The sequence below is a fragment of the Mercenaria mercenaria genome, chromosome 15 (assembly GCF_021730395.1).
Source record: "Mercenaria mercenaria strain notata chromosome 15, MADL_Memer_1, whole genome shotgun sequence".
In the NCBI taxonomy this organism is placed as follows: Eukaryota; Metazoa; Mollusca; class Bivalvia; order Venerida; family Veneridae; genus Mercenaria; species Mercenaria mercenaria.
The window spans coordinates 21,884,067-21,904,840 of record NC_069375.1 but is presented as its reverse complement, the minus strand read 5'-3'; the positions used below and the strand labels follow the sequence as shown (position 1 = coordinate 21,904,840).

The window sequence follows — 20,774 nt, the reverse complement described above, 5'->3', positions numbered from 1 at the left end:
TGGTTTGCGAGTAATGTGCCTTCATGCAAAAAGTTAACGTTGGCCCTGTGACCTTGACCTGGTGACCCCAAAGTCAGTAGGAGTGGTGTACTCAATAAGTACTATCAGCATGTGAAGTTTGAACGTCCTGGGTGCAGTGGTTCGCTAGTAAAGTGCCTTCATGCAAAAAGTTAACGTTGGCCCCTGTGACCATGACCTTTGACCTGGTGACCCCAAAGTCAGTAGGGGTGGTGTACTCAATAAGTACTATCAGCATGTGAAGTTTGAAGGTCCTGGGTGCAGTGGTTCGCGAGTAAAGTGCCTTCATGCAAAAAGTTAACGTTGGCCCCTGTGACCTTGATCTTTGACCTGGTGACCCCAAAGTCAGTAGAGGTGGTGTACTCAATAAGTACTATCAGCATGTTAAGTTTGAATGTCCTGGGTGCAGTGGTTCGCGAGAAAAATGCCTTCATGCAAAAAGTTAATGTTGTGACGAACGAACGAACGAATGGACGGACAGTTGAAAACTAATATGCCTCCCTTCGGGGGCATAAGAATACACACCCAGTTACCCCTGACAGGCCACATAGGATCATATATGTTTTACGAATAATGCTTTTCATGGTTTTATTACAATAATAAGAAAATTAAAATGAATGAAAGCAACAATGGGAATGATTTATAAAGCAGACAAAATACTTGTTTTTCTAATAATTTAACTGAACCATTTTTTACATGTAAAGAATGCACAAACTTGTTAAATTAAACAACTGGAGGTCAAGCAACATATTCTGACAACATAAAATTTAAGTCTTTCCTAGAATTCGATTTGCACCAATCTACTTGTTGAATTGCACTTGAGATTTCAGTGTCTTTAGATTGGCCATGTCCAGGAAACCTTTTCCCTCCATACCTGTATAATTGTCACACTCGAGAACTGCATTGTTCGGTACCTGTGGTAATAAAAGTGACATTATGATATATACTATATGTAGAATTTCTATAGGCTATCAGGAATTTATTTTTAATATTACATTTCACACACTACCAAGGTGTGATAACTGTTTGAATATCATCCAGCCGGTTGTTGCTTGTCGAGCATTTTATCAATTTTATTCAACGAGTTTAATAAATTCAATGTGGAAAGACACAAATGTAATATTCTTTTTATCACATGTAAGCATTTCTTATTGAAACATCAAAATTCCTTCTTTCTTTACCTATTACAGACCAAGTAAATTCGACCAATGTCTCCTACTAATAAACGATGTCAACGTCCAAGCTTTATTACACTAAGTGTATTATCAAATTTATGTAATAACTTTATTTCACTCCAGCAATGTCAAACATGTGATCAATATTATAATAACATTATAAAGATACAGAAACCATTGACAGTAAATAATAATAATATTAGAAATATACACCAAGCAGCTTATTGTATTTCATACTTGGAACATTGATGAATTCTGCCATAATTTTACCATGCTTCTCTGTGCAAGTGTAGATGATGTTCATAAAAAACAGCGGAAGGTTCTTTAAAATACTGCACAATTATTTCTTGTTTTTGAAAACAGATTTCTGAATCATTTTATGAGAAAGGGTTATATCGAAAATTAACCAATATTGTACTGGCTCACTGTTGTTGTTAATATTGTACATGTGGGAATATAATAAGAAACATTTTACTGAAGCACTGAAAAAGAAAATTATTTGTCATGTGATAAATATTGAAATCAACAAGAGCTGTCCCTAAGACAACCAATGCTCGACTTTTCGAACTGTTGTCCTGGAAGCAGCAATATTACCCTAAATGTTAAAATATCTATGGAGTTTCAATCCAGTATCTGCATTAGTTTTGCAGACATTAACTTGCAGGCAAAACTTTAACCAGGATTTTCAATGTCCAAAAAGGGGCATAATTTAGCCAAAATGCACGTCAGAGTTATGGGACTTGATGCTATCACCTAGTTTTATAACCCCAAAGACACATGTGAAGTTTCAATTCAATATCTGCATTAGTTTTGGAGACAGTAACTTGCATGCAAAACTTTAACCAGGATTCTCTAAGTCCAAAAGGGGGCATAATTTGGCCAAAATACATGTCAGAGTTATGGGACTTGATCCAGTGAGGTTGGTACTTGACCTAGAAAAAGAAAAAATAAGTTTCAAAGGCCTTAAAGTAATAGTTATATGTACTTTAACCAGGATTTTCTATGTCCAAAAGGGGGCATAATTTGGCCAAAATGCATGTCAGAGTTATAGGACTTGATGCTTTCACTAGTTTTATAACCCGAAGACACATGTGAAGTTTCAATTCAATATCTGCATTAGTTTTGGAGATAGTAACTTGCATGTAAACTTTAACCAGGGTTTTTTTTAAGTCCAAAATGGGGCATAATTTGGCTAAAAAACGTGTCAGAGTTATGGGACTTGACCTAGTGAGGTTGGTAATTGACCTAGAAAAAACAAAAAATAAGTTTCAAAGCTATATGCCTTTAAATGAAGGCATATGTACTTGCATGCAAAACTTTAACCAAGGTGTGATGCCGATGCCAGGGTAGAATAGCTAGACTATTCTTTGAATAGTCGAGCTAAAAATTGTTATTGCTTTTAAGATTATACTAACCATCTCTAAGGGTGTATATCTTGGATGGTGACTGTCAATCACAGGATCATTTGACTTCCTGTTGTATGCTGGAAGAAACGCCAGACGTCTGCCATCACTAGAGTTGATGTCGCTGGTGTGTAACAGATTGCAGTGGAAAAACAGTGCATCCCCTGAAAACACAATGGCTATCACTTATCAAGACTTTACTATTGATATAGAATATTAGAGTTAAGAAACAACAAGATCTGCTTTTTTATCATCTGGTCTTTTTTTCCACCTGGTTCATTAAAATGTGTCCATACAGTTTGTATTCAGACATTATGTTTGTTCATAAAATGTAGTTCCTGAGACTATTCAAGCTAAGAGGGACTTTGCTGAGATAGAAATAGCAAAAAATTAAAAAATAGAAAAAACTAAAATAAAACAAGAGCTGTTTGTAAAACAAGATTGGCCCCCATGATAGCCTTCCCATCTTCAGTCCCAAGATCACTATGATCGTGCAATTTAACCTACTGACCCTAAACAAAAAAAAGAGCCATCTGCTGACCACAGGCAATCAACCTATACAGTTTGTGGATTCAAGGCTAAAATGTTTTTAGTTACGGAGCTGAAACTGTTTTTGTGTCAAGGTCAGAGTGACCTTTACCTAGTGACCTGAACATAATGAGTCATCCGCTGACCACAGGCAATCAACATATGAAGTTTGTGGACTGTAGGCCAAGGAGTTCTTTAGTTATGCAGTAGAAACTATTGTCAGTCTCAAAAACATTTTGGCCTTTACCTTTGACCTACTGACCACCACTGGGATCATCTACTGACCAATGAAGTTTGACAACTGTAAGCCAAGGCACTATAGTTCTTGAGAGGAAACTGTTTCCAGTCCTTCGGTCATTGTGACATTCACCTTTGATCTACTGAACCACAAGACTATAGGAGGCATCTACCTACTATGGGCTATCATCCTATGAAGTCTGAAAACTGTAGGCTAAAGCAATCTTTAGTTGAGCCGTGCCATGAGAAAACCAACATAGTGGGTTTGCGACCAGCAAGGATCCAGACCAGCCTGCGCATCCGCGCAGTCTGGTCAGGATCCATGCTGTTCGCTAACAGTTTCTATAATTGCAATTGGCTTTGAAAGCGAACAGCATGGATCCTGACCAGACTGCGCGGATGCGCAGGCTGGTCTGGATCCATGCTGGTCGCAAACCCACTATGTTGGTTTTCTCATGGCATGGCTCAGTTATTGTTCAGACTCAAGGTTACTGTGACCTTCACCTTTGACTACTGATTCAAAAACAAGAGGGGCCATCTACTGACCACAGGCAATCATCCCATATCAATGTGAATGGATGTCTGTTTAATGAACAATTACCTCTGCGTATCTACTTCTCAGCACATATCCTCGGTTGAAATGTATCTTTTCATTACTGCATACCCATGTTCTAGTCAATGTTAATAATTGAAAATGGGGGTGAAACCATTTTCTTATCAGTACCTGGATCCATCTCAACAAACTTGAGTGGACAGAATTTTTTTAATTCTTCAACACGCTCAATGTCCGCACCCTGCTCACCACCAAACTGTCCGTGCTCCACTCTGCCAGCCCGATGTGATCCTTGCAACACCTTTTAAAATACAAGCATACCAAGTGATACAATTTTAACAGACTGTACTCAAGTTCAACGCAAGGAGACATATCAAAGACTTTTTGAATATTATACGTACATCATAATGTTGAATTTTCTTTACATACATTGCAAGGTAAAACTTAGATATATTTTCACTATTGAAATGTCTGTGAGAATTTTATAAGCACTTCTACCTGCAATAATCAAAGTATTTCAGCCATCTTTTTATTACATTTCCCAATTGTTACTTCTTTTGATGCGATAAAGATGATTTTCTTTTTGGTAACCCTTTGTTTTTATAGGCAGTAAGAAGACCAAATTAAAGAATGTAACAATGTTCAACTATACTGCATGATATTACCTGAAGACAACCATTCCCTTTATTGACCGGGTCTATAGCAATAAATACTGTCATCATGTCAGGGAAAAGGCAGCCATTTTTGTACCAATATCTACAACAAAAATATTACTACTGCATAAACATATATGTATGCAAAACAATATATAAATGTGCAAAACTAAGATTATGACCAGCATGCTTGCAAGATGTCTTATTTTCAAGCCTTTAAGTGCACTTCTTCGCAAGTTTCCATATTTTTCCTAGCTTTCTAGCTACATGCTAGCAAAGAACTCCTGAGCTATTTAGTCTAAGAGTACATGCTTGAAAGGGTATGAGCCCAGCTTTACGTTTAGTTCACATGCTTGCAAATTACCATACTTTATATACTTACAACTAAATTACTCAACATGTATAGTTTTTAATAATGTACCTTGCATTTTATTCATATCCTTTCAACAACTAGAGATGCAAGGAAGAAAAGTGAATGTCTCCCACAACTGCCTTATCATCTAAATAGCAGGTCGGTCTTTATATACTGTTTACTCACTACAGTTCAAGGGCCAGAACATCAAAATGCCTGGACCGATTTGGCTCATTATCGAACTTGTCTGAGGTGTTATGGTCAAACATATTTTGTTCAAATTTGGTGAAGATGGGATGAGAAATGTTCGACTTAGAGTGCGGACAACAGCAAAAAGGCCGATTTTTTCGTAATTCAAGGGCCGTAACTCCAAAATGCCTGAACTGATTTGGCTAGTTATCGAACCTGGCCAAGGTCTTATGGTCAAACACATTTTGTTCAAGTTTGGTGAAGATCGATGAGAAATGTTTGACTTAGAGTGCAGACAAGATTAAAAAGGCCGATTTTTCGGTAAATCAAGGGCCGTAACTCCAAAATGCCTGGACTGATCTGGCTAGTTATCAAACTTGGCTGAGGTCTCATGGTCAAACACATTTTGTTCAAGTTTGGTGAAGATCGGAAAAGAAATGTTTGACTTAGAGTGCGAACAAGAGTAACAAGAGGGCCATGATGGCCCTATATCGCTCACCTGAGTACCATTGCTTTAACCAAAAACAAAAAGAAAAAATTCTTACAAGGTACAGATATGTCATAATACACCTAAAAATCAGTCTCAGTTTTTCCCTACGGCCAATAATAAAAAAGTTACTAAATAAGCTATTTATAGTAACATAAAAGGGAAGTAATAAAAAAAAATATTGTAAGTGAACAAAAGAAGGATCTGCCAAATAAAAACAAGAGCACTGCAATGCAACGCAAATGCACAGCAATATTCACATAAAAAAAAGTCATATGACCTTTGACCCCTAAGTGTGACATGGACATTGAATTTAGCCATCCGAAACATGCACTCTGCACATCCTTTCAATGAGTGAACATTTGTGTCAGGTTTCTCTGAAATCCATCAAGGGGTTCAAGAGTTACAGAGCGGAAGGGAAATTGCTAACCAACACACAGACAGACAGACGGACACCGAGGCGATAACATAATACGTCCCTGCGGGCGTATAAAAAAGAATCGAGATCTTATAGTGATACAAGTCTGGTTAAAATCAAATCATAAATGAAGCTGCTATTGTGCAGACAAGGTCAAAATAGCTAATTCCGACCCATAACTCTGGAACCCATTAGGAGATCTGGCCGGTTCAAGAAAGGAATCAAGATCTTACGTTGACGCAAGTTTTGTGCAAGTTTGGTTAAAATCAAATCATAAATGAAGCTGCTATTGTGCAGACAAGGTCAAAATAGCTATTTTTGACCCCTTCAGGGGCCATAACTCTGGAACCCATACAGGAATCTTGCCAGTTCAAGAAAGGAACCAAGATCTTATGGTGATACAAGTTGTGTGCAAGTTTGGTAAACATTAAATCATAAATAAAGTTACTATTGTGCAGACAAGGTCAAAATAGCTAATTTTGGGCCTTTCAGGGGCCCATCACTCTGGAACCCATAATGGAATCTGGCCAGTTCCAGAAAGGAACCGAGATCTTATGGTGATATAAGTTGTGTGCAAGTTTGATTAAAATAAAATCATAAATGAAACCACTATCGTGCAGACAAAAAATTGTTGACGGACGCAGTCGGTTGGACAGACGAAGGACGAAGGGTGATCACAAAAGCTCACCTTGTCACTATGTGACAAGTGAGCTAAAAAGGCCAATATTTGGTAATTCAAAGGCCGTAACTCCAATATGCCTGGACCGATTTGGCTAGTTATCCAACTTGGCCGAGGTCTTATGGTCAAACACATTTTGTTCAAGTTTGGTGAAGATCGGATGAGAAATGTTTGACTTAAAGTGCGGACAAGCTTTGTGACAGACAGACACACACACAGACAGACAGACTGGAGTAAATCAATATGTCTCCCATACCACTGTGTGGTGGGAGACATAATTATCTAAAGAAAAATAGCCTGCTGATAACTAAATTCTAGTTACCCATAATCTTGGTGCCAAGCTCTCTGACCGCCTGTCTTTGGGTCTTTGACAACAAACTTGGAGTGGTAATGGTACACTTCACCACCCAAAAGCTGAAATAGGTTCTTTTCAGTTAACAACAAAATATGCATTCATCTCAATAATTTCAGAACAATGGAAGTGTTTTTTTTCCTGATCATTTTTATCCCGTATGACTAGTTTTTTAATAAATAAAATTAACTCAGATTAAACTAGAAGATGCTTTTGTAAAAAAGCGAATGTCTCCCCAAATGGAAAGTCGTATAGGCAAGAAGTCAATAGGAGTCATGAGCGAAAGTCAAAGAGACACTGATGGTTGGCTGCAATAGGAATCATCTACTTGGCATGTTCAGTCATCCCGCTAAGTTTCAACACTCTTGGCCTAGTGGTTCTCAAGTCACTGTTCAGGCTCTTGTGACCTTGACCTTTGATCAAGTGACCCCAAAATAGATAGAGGTCATCTACTCTGCTATGAAGTTTCAACATTCTGGATCAAGAGGTTCTCAAGTTATTGATTGGAAATGATATCAATGTTCAGGCCCCTGTGACCTTGACCTTTAACGGAGTGACCCAAAAAACAATAGAGGTCATTTACTCTGCATGATCAATCATCCTATGAAGTTTCAACATTCTGGGTCGAGTGGTTCTCAAGTTACTGACCGGAAATGGTTTTCCATGTTCAGGCCCCTGTGACCTTGACCTTTAATAGAGTGACCCAAAAAACAATAGGGGTCATCTACTCTACATGACCCATCATCCTATGAAGTTTCAACATTCTGTGTCAAGTGGTTCTCTAATTATTGATCGGAAATTGTTTTCAATGTTCAGACCCCTGTGACCTTGACCTTGACCTTTGATGGAGTGACCCCAAAAACAATAGAGGTCATTTATTCTGCATGTCCAATTATCGGTTTTCCATGTTCAGGCCTCTGTGACCTTGACCTTTAACAGAGTGACCCATAAATCGATAGGGGTCATCTACTCTGCATGAACAATCATCCTTTTAAGTTTCAACATTCTGGGTCAAGTGGTTCTTAAGTTACTGACTGGAAATGGTTTTCAATGTTCAGGCCCCTGTGACCTTGACCTTTAACAGAGTGACCCCAAAATCAATAGGGGACATCTACTTTGCATGTACAATCATCCTACGAAGTTTCAACATTCTGGGTCAAGTGGTACTCAAGTTATTGATCGGAAATGGTTTTCAATGTTCAGGCCCCTGTGACCTTGACCTTTAACAGAGTGATCCCAAAAACAATAGGGGTCATCTACTCTACATGACTCATCATCCTATGAAGTTTCAACATTCTGTGTCAAGTGGTTCTCTAGTTATTGATCGGAAATGGTTTTCAATGTTCAGACCCCTGTGACCTTGACCTTTGATGGAGTGACCCCAAAAACAATAGGGGTCGTCTACTCCGGCAGCGCTACAACCCTATGAAGTTTGAAGGTTCTAGATCAAATGGTTCTCCAGTAATTGATCGGAAATGAAGTGTGATGGACGGACAGGGCAAAAACAATATGTCTCCCCCAGAAGGGGGGAGACGTAATCATTTGTAAATCTTATACCTGTTGGCAAGTTCCTGCAAGTTTTTCACACCTTGCAGCCATACCAAACACATCATTCCCAGGAAAATTCCATGTGATCTGTGCGCTCTGGTTGCCATCTTTGTCTTTCACCTTTAATTAATCATCAACTTTTTAACAACTGAGTGACATTACTTAACACTACTTATGTGGTATTTGCATATATAAAAATATGTTTACATCTTCTACTTCTTCTTCTTCTTGTCGTTAGTGACTACACTGTCAGACCAGTAGCCTCGATGAAACTTGTGGTTTGCTGCAGATCCTCAATGCCTCCATACAGTTTCTGGTGGATTGAGGTATCTATCGGCCAAGTCACAGCTCGCTCCTGGTCATGCCTTTTACATCTCTGAAGTATATGCTCCGCAGTCTGATCTTCTTCACCACATGGATAAGCTGGCGATGATGCCAGTCTGTATTTCTTGTACGTGTGAGCATTGACTACACATATGTTTACATGACATTGTGTAAGTTGTATCTCTACAGAAAGATTAACTAATAACAAGAGCTCGTCGAACACGAAATGCCCCCCTTGATGCATTCAGTAATTGCACAAGGAACAGAAATTATATGCTCACTGTAAACAAAAGTTCTACCATTCTGGTTTAAACTGACCTTGACCTTTAACCTATTAACCTAACAAGAGATTACAGATTGATCTTGGCGCCATCCGCTGAGCCATTTTTGAATGTTCCAAATTTCAAGACTAGCTCAAGGTCAAAATCAAGGTCAAATTTCATTTAGGTATAAAACAATATGTATGTGGTCCAAAATTGAAAGTGGTGGCTTGAGAAATGTGAAAGCAGGTCACTAGATCAAATTCAAGGTAAAGTTCATTTCGGTAGACAGAACTATGCGTGTGCTTCAAATTTGGAGGCTCTAGCTTGAGAAATGTGAAAGCAGGTCACTAGGTCAAAATCAAGGTCAAATTCCATTTCGGAACACAAAACTATGCAAGTGGTCCAAAATTTGAAGCCTGTACCTTCAGAAATGTGAAAGTAGGTCACTAGGTCAATCTCAAGATCAAAGTTCATTTCAGTACACAAAACTATGCTTGTGGTTCAAATTTGAAGGCTGTTGCTTGAGAAATGTGAAAGTAGGTCACTAGGTCAAAATCAAGGTCAAATTTTATTTTGGAACGAAAATCTATGCATGTGGTCCAAATTTGAAGCCTGTACCTTCAAAAATGTGAAAGTAGGTCACTAGGTCAATAACTCAATGACAAGGTCAAAGTTTTTTTTCAGTACACAAACCTATGCATGTGATCCAAATTTGAAGGCTGTAGGTACAGAAATGTGAAAGTAGGTCACTAGGTCAAGATCAAGGTCAACTCATGTCAAGGTTCATCTTGCCACTCAAAACTATACATGTGGTCCAAATTTGAATGATGTAAGTTATGGACATGAAGATTCTAAGTTTTTCCCTGTATAAGTCTATATGAACCATATGACTTCTGGGGCATGGCCATATTTGACCCGAGGGGGATAACTTGAACAAACTTGGTAGAGAACCACTAAATGTTGCTACATTACAAATTACCAAAGCCATAGTCTTTGTGGTTTGGACAAGAAGATTTTCAAAGTTTTTCCCTATATAAGTATATGTAAACCATGTGACCCCCAGGGCGGAGCCATATTTGACCCTAGGGGAATAATTTGAATAATCTTAGTAGAGGACCACTAGATGATGTCATATACAAAATATCAAAGCCCTAGGCCCTGTGGTTTTGGACAAGAGGTTTTCAAAGTTTTTTCCTATATAAGTCTATATAAACCATGTGACCCTAGGGGTGGGGCCATATTTGACCCCAGGGAAATAATCTGAACAATCTTGGTAGAGGACCACTAGATTTTGCTACATACCAAATATCAAAGCCCTAGGCCCTATGGTTTTGGATAAGAAGATCAGAAACCATTTAACTGTTCCTGGCCAATGTAACCTTGACCTTTGACCTAATGACCTCAAAATCAATAGGGGTCATCTGCTGGTCATGGCCAACCTAACTATCAATTTTCATGACACTAGGCCCAAGCATTCTTGAGTTATTGCCTGGAAACCATTTTACTGTTCCTGGTCACTGTGACCTTGACCTTTGACATACTGACCTCAAAATCAATAGGGGTCATCTGCTGGTCATTACTAACCTCCCTATCAACTTTCATGATCCTAGGCCCAAGCGTTCTTGAGTTATCATCCGGAAACCGTTTTACTGTTCAGGGCCACTGTGACCTTGACCTTTAACATACTGACCTCAAAATCAATAGGGGTCATCTGCTGGTCATTACCAACCTCCCTATCAACTTTCATGATCCTAGGCCCAAGCGTTCTTGAGTTATCATCCGGAAACGGTTTTACTGTTCAGGGTCACTGTGACCTTGACCTTTAACATACTGACCTCAAAATCAATAGGGGTCATCTGCTGGTGATGACCAACCTCCCTATCAAGTTTCATGATCCTAGGCCCAAGCGTTCTTGAGTTATCATCCGGAAACGGATTGGTCTACATTCCGACCGACCGACCGACAGACCGACCGACCGACATCTGCAAAACAATATACCCCTCCTTTTTCAAAGGGGGGCATAAAAATAAGTTCATTATACATTTATCATGGTTTGAAGGTCAGATATCTGGTGTAGACTTTTTTTTACAACAGGGCACGGAAGATGTTTCTATTCTATATTTAATTCATTGGAAGGCAAATTCATTTAGGGGATGCTTTATGAAAAATTGTCTGAATGACAATAAATAATGATTGTATTTTGTGTTGATGCAACATAATATTTACATGTACATTAATTTTAGAGATTAATAATGATTAAATTTGATGTCTTTAACTTCAGGACTAACTTATTCCAGTACCTGTTGTTGGTTTTCTTCGCCTACAGTACATCCTACCTAGTGATACAAAAACTGAAACAATGCTTCGACTGTGCTGTCATTTCGAAAATCATAAAAAATTCTTACAGTGAAACGTGTGTGGCATCGTAAATACAAAATCTGAATAAAACAAAAATGAAAATACTTATATACAGGTATATTACTATCAGTCCTACGAATAATGTCACATAATTATACTGACCATAAACTTAAACTTGTGATAATCTTCACCCTCCTCATAATTTCTCTTCATTTTCACAAGTTCCTCATTTTCAAATAACTTTCTGAAAAGAACAAAATCAATTCACTGGGTCTGCTATGACTTTACTTAAAAGTTTTTTTTGTATACAAATTGAGTCATTCTAGCATCACAGATGCAATGCATTCACTTTTATCATGTACAAAGACATTATCTGCTGTCAAAAGGGTTTTACCAAAATAGGAAATTTCCACAACAGTGTTATAAATGAATGTATGCATTAGTTACTAACTACCCCTGTTTAATTATTAGAAGTACCTTGCTACCTTGCATATTTTCAATTTCCTTTGTTATTCATTTATAAATATTTACATTCGCCCTATTCTTTTCCATTGAAAATTATGACGTTCATTTCGCATGAACAGCAAAAGGAAAGGCGCGAAATTTACGTCATCGCTACTTAGTGATAACCAACTGCTGTTTTGACGATGTCCACGTATAGTCAGGGAGAACGTTCCTTAGATGACGTCGCAGTTGTTCCGTGTGGTGAACAGAATGGCCGGGAAGCTGATTTTAATGTTAAATGCCACAAAATATGTGCAATATATAATATTATCTTGTCTACAAATGGAAGGGAAATATAATGTAAATATAAGAAATGAAACTATTTTTTTCTGTGTTCATGCGAAATGAACGATAGAATAGGATCGGCAAATTAAACATGAATCGCTAGCGAGATTCACTGATTTGCCGATCCTATTCTGTTGTTCATTTCGCATGAACACCGAAAAAAATAATTTCATTTCTTAAATATTTGTTGTAGCTATAGAGTTGAATCAACTTATGGCATGTTAGCATTTACCTTTAATATACTTCATACATTTCACAGAACTCATTTCAACAAAACTGGTAGGTCTGAGGATAAAATGATCCATCAGAACATGGCAACACATACATATTATATTTACACTGTACCAACATCATCAATGACTAGTTTATATATTTCAAGTCATATGTCAGTAAGAGTCAACTGCGGATCAACAATATGTAGTTCATTTGTAATAATATTTAACCCTTAATATCATGCTAGATACGACTGATTCTGCCTTTGATGATAATCAGCCTGAACATCCATGCAATCTGATCATGATCTGCACTGCTCGCCATTCAGTCAGTATCTTTTTGGTAAGCACCCCTTTTAACAGTTAATGGTACTGTCCAAATTGAAAGATGGACAAGTTCATTATAGAAATTTAGCAGGACAAGGGTTAAAATAGAGTTCACAGTTACAATCATGAAAGCAGTCAGACAATAAGTTGAAAATGAGTCGACAGTTAACAATTCAATCAGTCTCAAATACAAATAGCACTGATCACTATAACTGTTTACTTTTTGTAAAAGCTCGCATTATACTTGCCATGTAACATAAAACACAAAACATTCTCAAATATTACCTAACTATTATGTATCCATCTTTAGCAAAAGCATCTTTCATTTCCTCCGTTACTTCTAAAGTTTTATCATTAATGTTGTATGTAACTTCCATTTTGACTTTTCTATAACTTGTGATAAATACAAACACCTTAAAATATTATCAGCAACTTGAGACACTGTCCTTGAAATGATAATGATAACAAAATCATTTACTATAATTTTGTTACAATATGGACAGTATTTATGGGGTCATTCAATATGTCGTAATATCTTATATTTTTCATTGTGATATCCTTAATTTGCATTGAATGTACCTTTTTATATCTTAAAATACAGCATATTCAAAGATATCACTAATTTTAATGAAATATATTTTATTAAATATATTTTGTAATCAGGGCTTTTTTTTTTTTTTTACAAATATTAGGAAGTGCCTGTCCATTTTGGGAAAATTAATAATACTCTATTTCTAAAAACTGGGAAAATTACAAGGGGTAGTGTTAAAACTGAAATGAAATTGCGCAAATCTTAATGAAATAGAAAACACATATCAGTCTTGATAAATAATTGCTTTTAAATCATTTTCCATGACACATATTGCAACTACAGGGAAGCTTGAAAACAGACAACTAAATAAGCCCTAATGTTTTTGTTACAATAAACAAATGTAATACTAAGCATATAACTTGCATTATATGGGTCAGTTGTATTATTATATATTTTGTTTCAGCAATCAATATTATGAATACAAGTATAAAACTTAAATATAATGGTACACAGTCCATCTCCGTTGCAGATAATACATGTAAAGCTTGTAAGAAGAAAATATGTCACCTCCAGAATCCAGTACAAAGTGCTAAGATCTCTCGCATTGGTAGCTGTTTTTTTGTCATTTTTTTCTGCAGTGTACAACAAAAAACATATTCAAACTAGAATGTGTCTGTAGGGCACAGGGTGTGCCCCCCACTGGTACATCACAAATAAGGGGCAATAACTCAAATGTTTGCTGTCTTAAGGGGGCACAGCCTCAACAAACATTTAACATACCGGTAAAGGATTCATTATTCTAGGCAATATACTTTTTGAGCTATGAGTTCAAGGGCCATAACTCTGTAATAAGCGCTAAGATTCTCAAGAAGAATGCCAAAAAGTGCAAAGTCACATCATGATAAAGGCTCAAGCAAGGTTTAATGAATTTACATCAAATACATTTTGAGCTAGGCATGTCATTAAGTGAAAATGTGCATTTCTTTATTATTTCAGGGGCAATAACTTAAAAAGTTGGGATTGAAACCAGACGAAACATAAGAGATGCGCAAGTTCATATCATGATAGAGACTCATGCAAGTTTTCATCAGTTTATATGAAATACTTTTTGAGCTAGGCGCGTCACAAGGTGAGAATGTGCATTTCTGACTATTTCAGGGGCCATTACTCTGGAAATAGGAGGCGGAGGCAGACAAAAAATAGGAGGTGAATAGTTCATACTATCATAAAGACTTGTGTAAGGTTTCATCAATTTATATCAAATACTATTTGAGCTATGCACATCACAAACATTGGACGGACGCATGGACAAGACCAAATCCTATGCCCCCACAATTCACGGAGTGGGATGGGGGGGGGGGGGGGTGCGTGGAGGGGGCACAAAAATGTAAATGTATTCACTGAATTTACACTTTTTCATACTGCATTTTTCTCTTTGGTTTGTACAAAAGACATGCCCCTTTTGTGATCTGACATAATCACATTACATTTCAAATGCTGTCTATTAATAGCTGTAAAAAGATGACATGGAAAACACTGTTTACAAAGTCGACCACATGACACCATTGTCCTTTGTTTGACTCTTTCCCTTTTAAACATTTGATGGAAAAGTAAACAATATGCATTAAAACAGTTTTTTTCCAAGTTTAAATTTATTTAAGTATTTCTTTAGTTATTTCAAGTAAGACTTGAAGCAATTTTTTCTACTTTTAATTGCAACAAATCAAATAGCATAGCATTTTATGACAAAAAATCCCAGCTGCCTGTGGCAGGATTTGAACTTGGTTCGCTCGGGTACTAGTCCAATGTTCTTACCACCGGGCCATCGAGTCAACTTCCTGACACAGTTGTCATGGGTTGGCTTTAAACATACAGGCATTGTGTAAGTGTCGCCGTAACACAAACAACCAAAGTTGTCAAAATATAAATATAACGTAATCAACAGTGAACACTAGTCAGGATATCAGTTGTGACTGAGAATCAGGCCTGGATCAATTGCAAAGTGGTCTAACCTGACAAATACCGCTCCAATCACTGCCTTTGTATGCAACCTGAACTTCAGGAGCTTTAATTTTCCAGTTTCCATGTTCATTTGCAGAAACAAAATTTTTTTAAATGGAAGTCTTCCACACAGGAGGATTGTTTCATATACATGTTTATTCTGCTGATATCACCGGACAGTCTGTAATGCATGACATTGTGCTTTTTAAGTAACTCTACTTGAACTGTAGCCTCAAACTGTGCATGGCCGGGAATGGTCTCAATTGTAACTTGAACATACTCTGTTGATTCTTTTCTTTTATTTTTCAAATCATGTTCTAGAGTAATATCATAAATGTTGCCCTTAGAACCCATAATAATCGAATCTGATCCATAAATATGTATAGCATCTTTAATCTCGTAAATGGACAATTCTTCACAGAGAGACTCGTATTGAAATAAAAGCTTATTAATTTCTTTTAACACTACATTGCTGGCATTAACAACTTCTGGGTTGTTGACTTTTACTTTTTTATGTTGAAGACATGTACACCAGTGAGGCGCGATACCAGCTGATTCACAGGAGCTGGTATACGGGATTTCTCTGAACCAAGTTACTCCACGAGAACTTTCATTTGTTGGCTTTGTTAATCCGTCAAAAAACAGAATATCTTTTAACGTTTTGTACACATCAAAAGGTGATGCCAATCGATTTTGGTTAATGTATAAGGCACTTGATAAACTTAGATATGATTTGCGAAGCCATTCGGGGACTATTAAATACATAAGAGGCAGTCTTTCCTCAAGTTTACCAATAAATGTTTCCCGTACAGAGCCGTATCTAATACCATGGTCACTAAAGAAAAATATAACAGTATTTTGGATGAGATCGTTGCAATGTAAACGTTTGAAAAAATTGTAATAAATATCATCAATTTCACTAGCACCATTTTGATTATCATGGGTTACACCAGATAGAAATGTGAAAGAAAACTGTGCATTGTTTCTATAAGTATCAACAAAATCATAAGTATAATTAAGAATTATTTCAACTTCCAGTCTGTCCTGAAAACAAGTATGGTTTTTTGTCCAATGACCTTCCTCATTAAACATGGCTATACTCATTGGGCGATAATAATGCTCACAAGGTGGGGTACTGAACCCTTTCTTCATGAAATCAAATGCAGATATATCAGGTCGGTCTTCGGCAAAAAGGGTCCGATATCCTTTCTCCTCAAACTGTTTCCAAATGAATTTAAATTCATCAAAGGTTTTATTTCTATTCCATGGAATTTCTTCAAAAAATTTTCCCAGTGTCAAAGGCACAATATTAACAAATGTATTATCCCCAACCTTATTGTACCCCATCATATCAAAGGCTGAAAGGTTTTCTTTAAGGAATGCTCTAGTTTTTACCATTTGACGCATGAAGCTCAATCTGGATAGAGAATCAATTCCAACTAACATTACATTCATATACTTCTTCAACACTTTTTCTTTCAAATGCATTTCCAAGCGTCGTTTGAACATATTGTATAAATGCACATTATTTTGAACAAATGCATGAAAATTAAAATACAGACAATTATTTTGCTTATCATAACAGTTCACACGCACAAATTCATATGGAACTTTGGTTGAAATATTGAATGGAGCACTCTCTTCTCCGTACCATATGAAATTTTTATGTGTGGGTAGAATGGCTGGACGATATATTGGTTTGTATGTGCAAAATTTCACATTGTTACTATAAGGAGGCAGTTTGGCTGCCCTCAGATTGACTGTTAAATAATATCCACTTTGATACACAAGAGGTGCATTCCATTTGCACCTGGCTGGCTCCAAAATCTGGACAAACTTTTTAATCCTCGGGTGAAATGGATGAAAATTCGGAATCTTGCAGTATGGAGTATTAACGATGTAGGTTTTTCTAGGACTTCTGCTAACGTTTCGTTTTTCATGAAGAAACAAAGATTTCCGAAAAGCATGATTACCTTGAACTTGTCTGGACACAAAGTGCGAGTCAAGCGAGTGTTTTTCCTTTTCAAAAATAGCTAAATTAGAGTAATTTTTGATCACCAATACGAATAACACGGTAAGCCCAGCTGTCAGTATAATAGTGAGTATTATTTTTCGACGCGCGTTCTGCACTGACCCTCTTTTAAACATCTAAAAATTAATCAGAGAAATAAAATAAGTTATTATAAGAAAAAACACACATTCTTTATAGTATGGTTTACTGATCTTTAATTCCATGCAACTTAATTAAATTTCATTAGATTTAATGAGGTATTGCTATGTGTGATCATACTCTTCATTTTAATTGTAAAAGGTATTGATTTATATACATGAAGTCTGAAATTGGTGTAAAATGACAAAAATATATATTTAACAAGAGCTGTCTCCATAGGATGACACATGCCCCCGATGGCACTTTAAATGAATAGTTATGGCTGATGTTCGAGTTTAGGACCTTTGACCTACGGTGCTGGGTCTTGCGCGCGACACGTCGTCTTACTGTGTCACACATTTATGCGTAGTTATTTTAAAATCCATGCATGAATGACAAAGATATGGACCGGACACGCCCATCAATGCACTAACATGAAAAAAGACCTTTAACATCTAAGTGTGACCTTGACCTTTGAGCTACGGACCTGGGTCTTGCGCATGACACGTCGTCTTACTGTGGTACACATTCATGCCAAGTTATTTGAAAATCCATCCATCGATGACAAAGATATGGACCGGACACGCCCATCAATGCACTATCCCTTAATGTCTAAGTGTGACCTTGACCTTTGAGATACGGACCTGGGTCTTGCGCGCGACACGTCGTCTTACTGTGGTACACATTCATGCCAAGTTATTTGAAAATCCATCCATCGATGACAAAGATATGGACCGGACACGCCCATCAATGCACTATCCCTTAATGTCTAAGTGTGACCTTGACCTTTAAGGTACAGACCTGGGTCTTGCGCGCGACACGTCGTCTTACTGTGGTACACATTCCTGCCATGTTATTTGAAAATCCATCCATCGATGACAAAGATATGAACCGGACACGCCCATCAATGCAATAACCTTTAATGTCTAAGTGTGACCTTGACCTTTGAGCTACGGACCTGGGTCTTGCGCGCGACACGTCGTCTTACTGTGGTACACATTCATGCCAAGTTATTTGAAAATCCATCCATCGATGACAAAGATATGGACCGGACACGAAAAATGCGGACAGACCGACAGACCGACAGACTGACAGACCGACAGACCGACAGACAGACGGTTCAAAAACTATATGCCTCCCTTCGGGGGCATAATGAAAAAGAAGTACTTCACTTTCCTGTAAAATCCTTTGGAAATGTTTCTTCCTTCTAAAAAGTTCATGTCAACTTGCATCAAAATAAAGGATTCTGCTTAGTAATACTAGAAATCAGTTCTTAATCTAGAAAGAGCTTTGAACAGTTAATGAATACAAATGATTTGATGAATGATAAAGTCATTGCATTCTAGAAACTACAAAAAAAATTCTATATTTAATTGATGTTTAAACACTATAGTCTTTAAGTATATATTTATTGTGTATACCTGTTAAAATGTATCTAACAGATGTTACATTAGTTGAAAGACAACACATTCAATTGATTCATAAAGACACTAATCTACTGCAGTCAATCATGAATGCATTGCAAAACTAAATATATACATATGTATATTGGGATTCCTCTTAAACAGTGACTGAAATTCTTTTTTAAGGTTAAAGGTTGATACAAATACTTAATTATTGTCTGTTGAGCAGTATTGTTACTTGAAGCAAGTTCGTAGCAGACAAACAAGAGAGGAAAAATATACTGCAATCATTTTGTTTAAAGCAACACCTTCACATGTGTTTTGGCATAACTTAAACACATTTAAATCCCCAGTTTCCTTTATATATGTTACTGACCATTCCGAGGCGATGTCCCTATTTAAACTTGTTTTTGTCTGTTTTGTATTGGTACTGGCTGGTGTTTCTCTCCAGCCCCACAACCCCATTTCAATCGCCCCTCTCCTTTTACTATGAGTGGAGTGAAGTTAGATGCCCTTCATAGTTTTGGCCACAGGCCGTTCCTGGACAAAATTGGGAGAGGACCATATAACGATGCTACAGACCAAGTTTGATGAAGATCCATCAAGTAATTCATGAGAAGAAGTCGTTTACAGGTATTTCTATTTTTAGCTCTAGAGGCCCCTAAAAGGGGCCAAGTGCCCCCATTTGAACAAACTTGATAGAGGTTCATATAATGATGCTAAAGACTAAGTTTGATGAAGATCAATCCAGTGATTGATGTTAAGAAGTTGTTTAAAGGTACTGTGAAATCATAAATATTCGTGGGGGACTAATTTTCATGGATTTCGTGGTTGAGTCAATCCACGAAATTTAATCCCAACGAACAAGAAAAATTCCCATATATTTTATGTTCAAAAGTTGAAATCCACGAATTCATATGCCCAAGAAACTGCCATTATGAACAAAACCACGAAATTTCATGCCCATGAAATTAAATGATTTTACAGTATTTCTATTTTTAGCTCTAGTGGCCCCTTAAAGAGGCTAAGTGCCCCCATTGAACAAACTTGGGAGAAGACTTCATAATGATGCTACAGTCCAAATTTGATGAAGATCAATCCAGCTGTTCATGAGAAGAAGTCCTTTCAAGGTTTCTCTATTTTTAGCCCTAGTGGCCCCTAAAAGGGGCCAAGTGCCCCCATTTGCATAAACTTAGGAGAGCACCTTCTAATGATGCTACGGACAAAGTTTGATGAAGATCCATCAAGCGGTTCAGGAGAAGAAGTTGTTTAAAGTGTTTTCTATTTTTAGCTCTAGCAGCCCCTAAAAGGGGCCAAGTGCCCCCATTTGAACAAACTTGGAAAAGGACCTTAAAATGATGCTACAGACCAAGTTTGATGACCAAGTTTGATGAAGATCCATCAAGCGTTTCATGAGAAGAAGTGGTTTAAAGGTATTTCTATTTTTAGCTCCAAGTGCCCCCATTTGAAAAAACTTCGGAGAGGACCATATAATGATGCTACAGACCAAGTTCAATGAGATCAATCAAGCGGTTCATGATAAGAAGTCGTTTAAACATATTTTTATTTTTAGCTCTAGAGGACCCTAAAAGGGGCCAAGTGCCCCCATTTTAATAAATTTGTAGGAGCTTATAATGATGCCTCAGACAAAGTTTGATGAAGATCCATTTAGCCGTTCATCAGAAGAAGTCATTTAAAGGTTTTTCTATTTTTAGCTCTAGCAGCCCCTAAAAGGGGCCAAGTGCCCCCATTTGAACAAACTTGGTAAAGGACTATAAAATGATGCTACAGACCCCCCCCCCCCCCCCCCTCCAATTGGAACAA

At 37.2% G+C, this 20,774-nt stretch overlaps 2 protein-coding genes across 2 annotated transcripts; both read right to left on the bottom strand.

Moving 5' to 3' along the window:
* Window positions 1–592: 592 nt before the first annotated feature.
* On the bottom strand, window positions 593–13,307 carry LOC123548085 (L-proline trans-4-hydroxylase-like). The gene is made up of 8 exons (XM_053524763.1): window positions 13,151–13,307; window positions 11,700–11,781; window positions 8,602–8,712; window positions 7,015–7,106; window positions 4,580–4,670; window positions 4,086–4,215; window positions 2,609–2,760; window positions 593–932 (listed from the first exon to the last, which is right to left on the bottom strand). Exons 1-8 carry the CDS (start codon window positions 13,240–13,242, stop codon window positions 819–821), a joined length of 864 nt encoding a protein of 287 aa, XP_053380738.1. The 5' UTR covers window positions 13,243–13,307; the 3' UTR covers window positions 593–818.
* Window positions 13,308–14,776: 1,469 nt separating this feature from the next.
* On the bottom strand, window positions 14,777–20,771 carry LOC123548074 (uncharacterized). The gene has a single exon (XM_053524762.1). It carries the CDS (start codon window positions 17,544–17,546, stop codon window positions 15,486–15,488), a length of 2,061 nt encoding a protein of 686 aa, XP_053380737.1. The 5' UTR covers window positions 17,547–20,771; the 3' UTR covers window positions 14,777–15,485.
* Window positions 20,772–20,774: the final 3 nt, after the last annotated feature.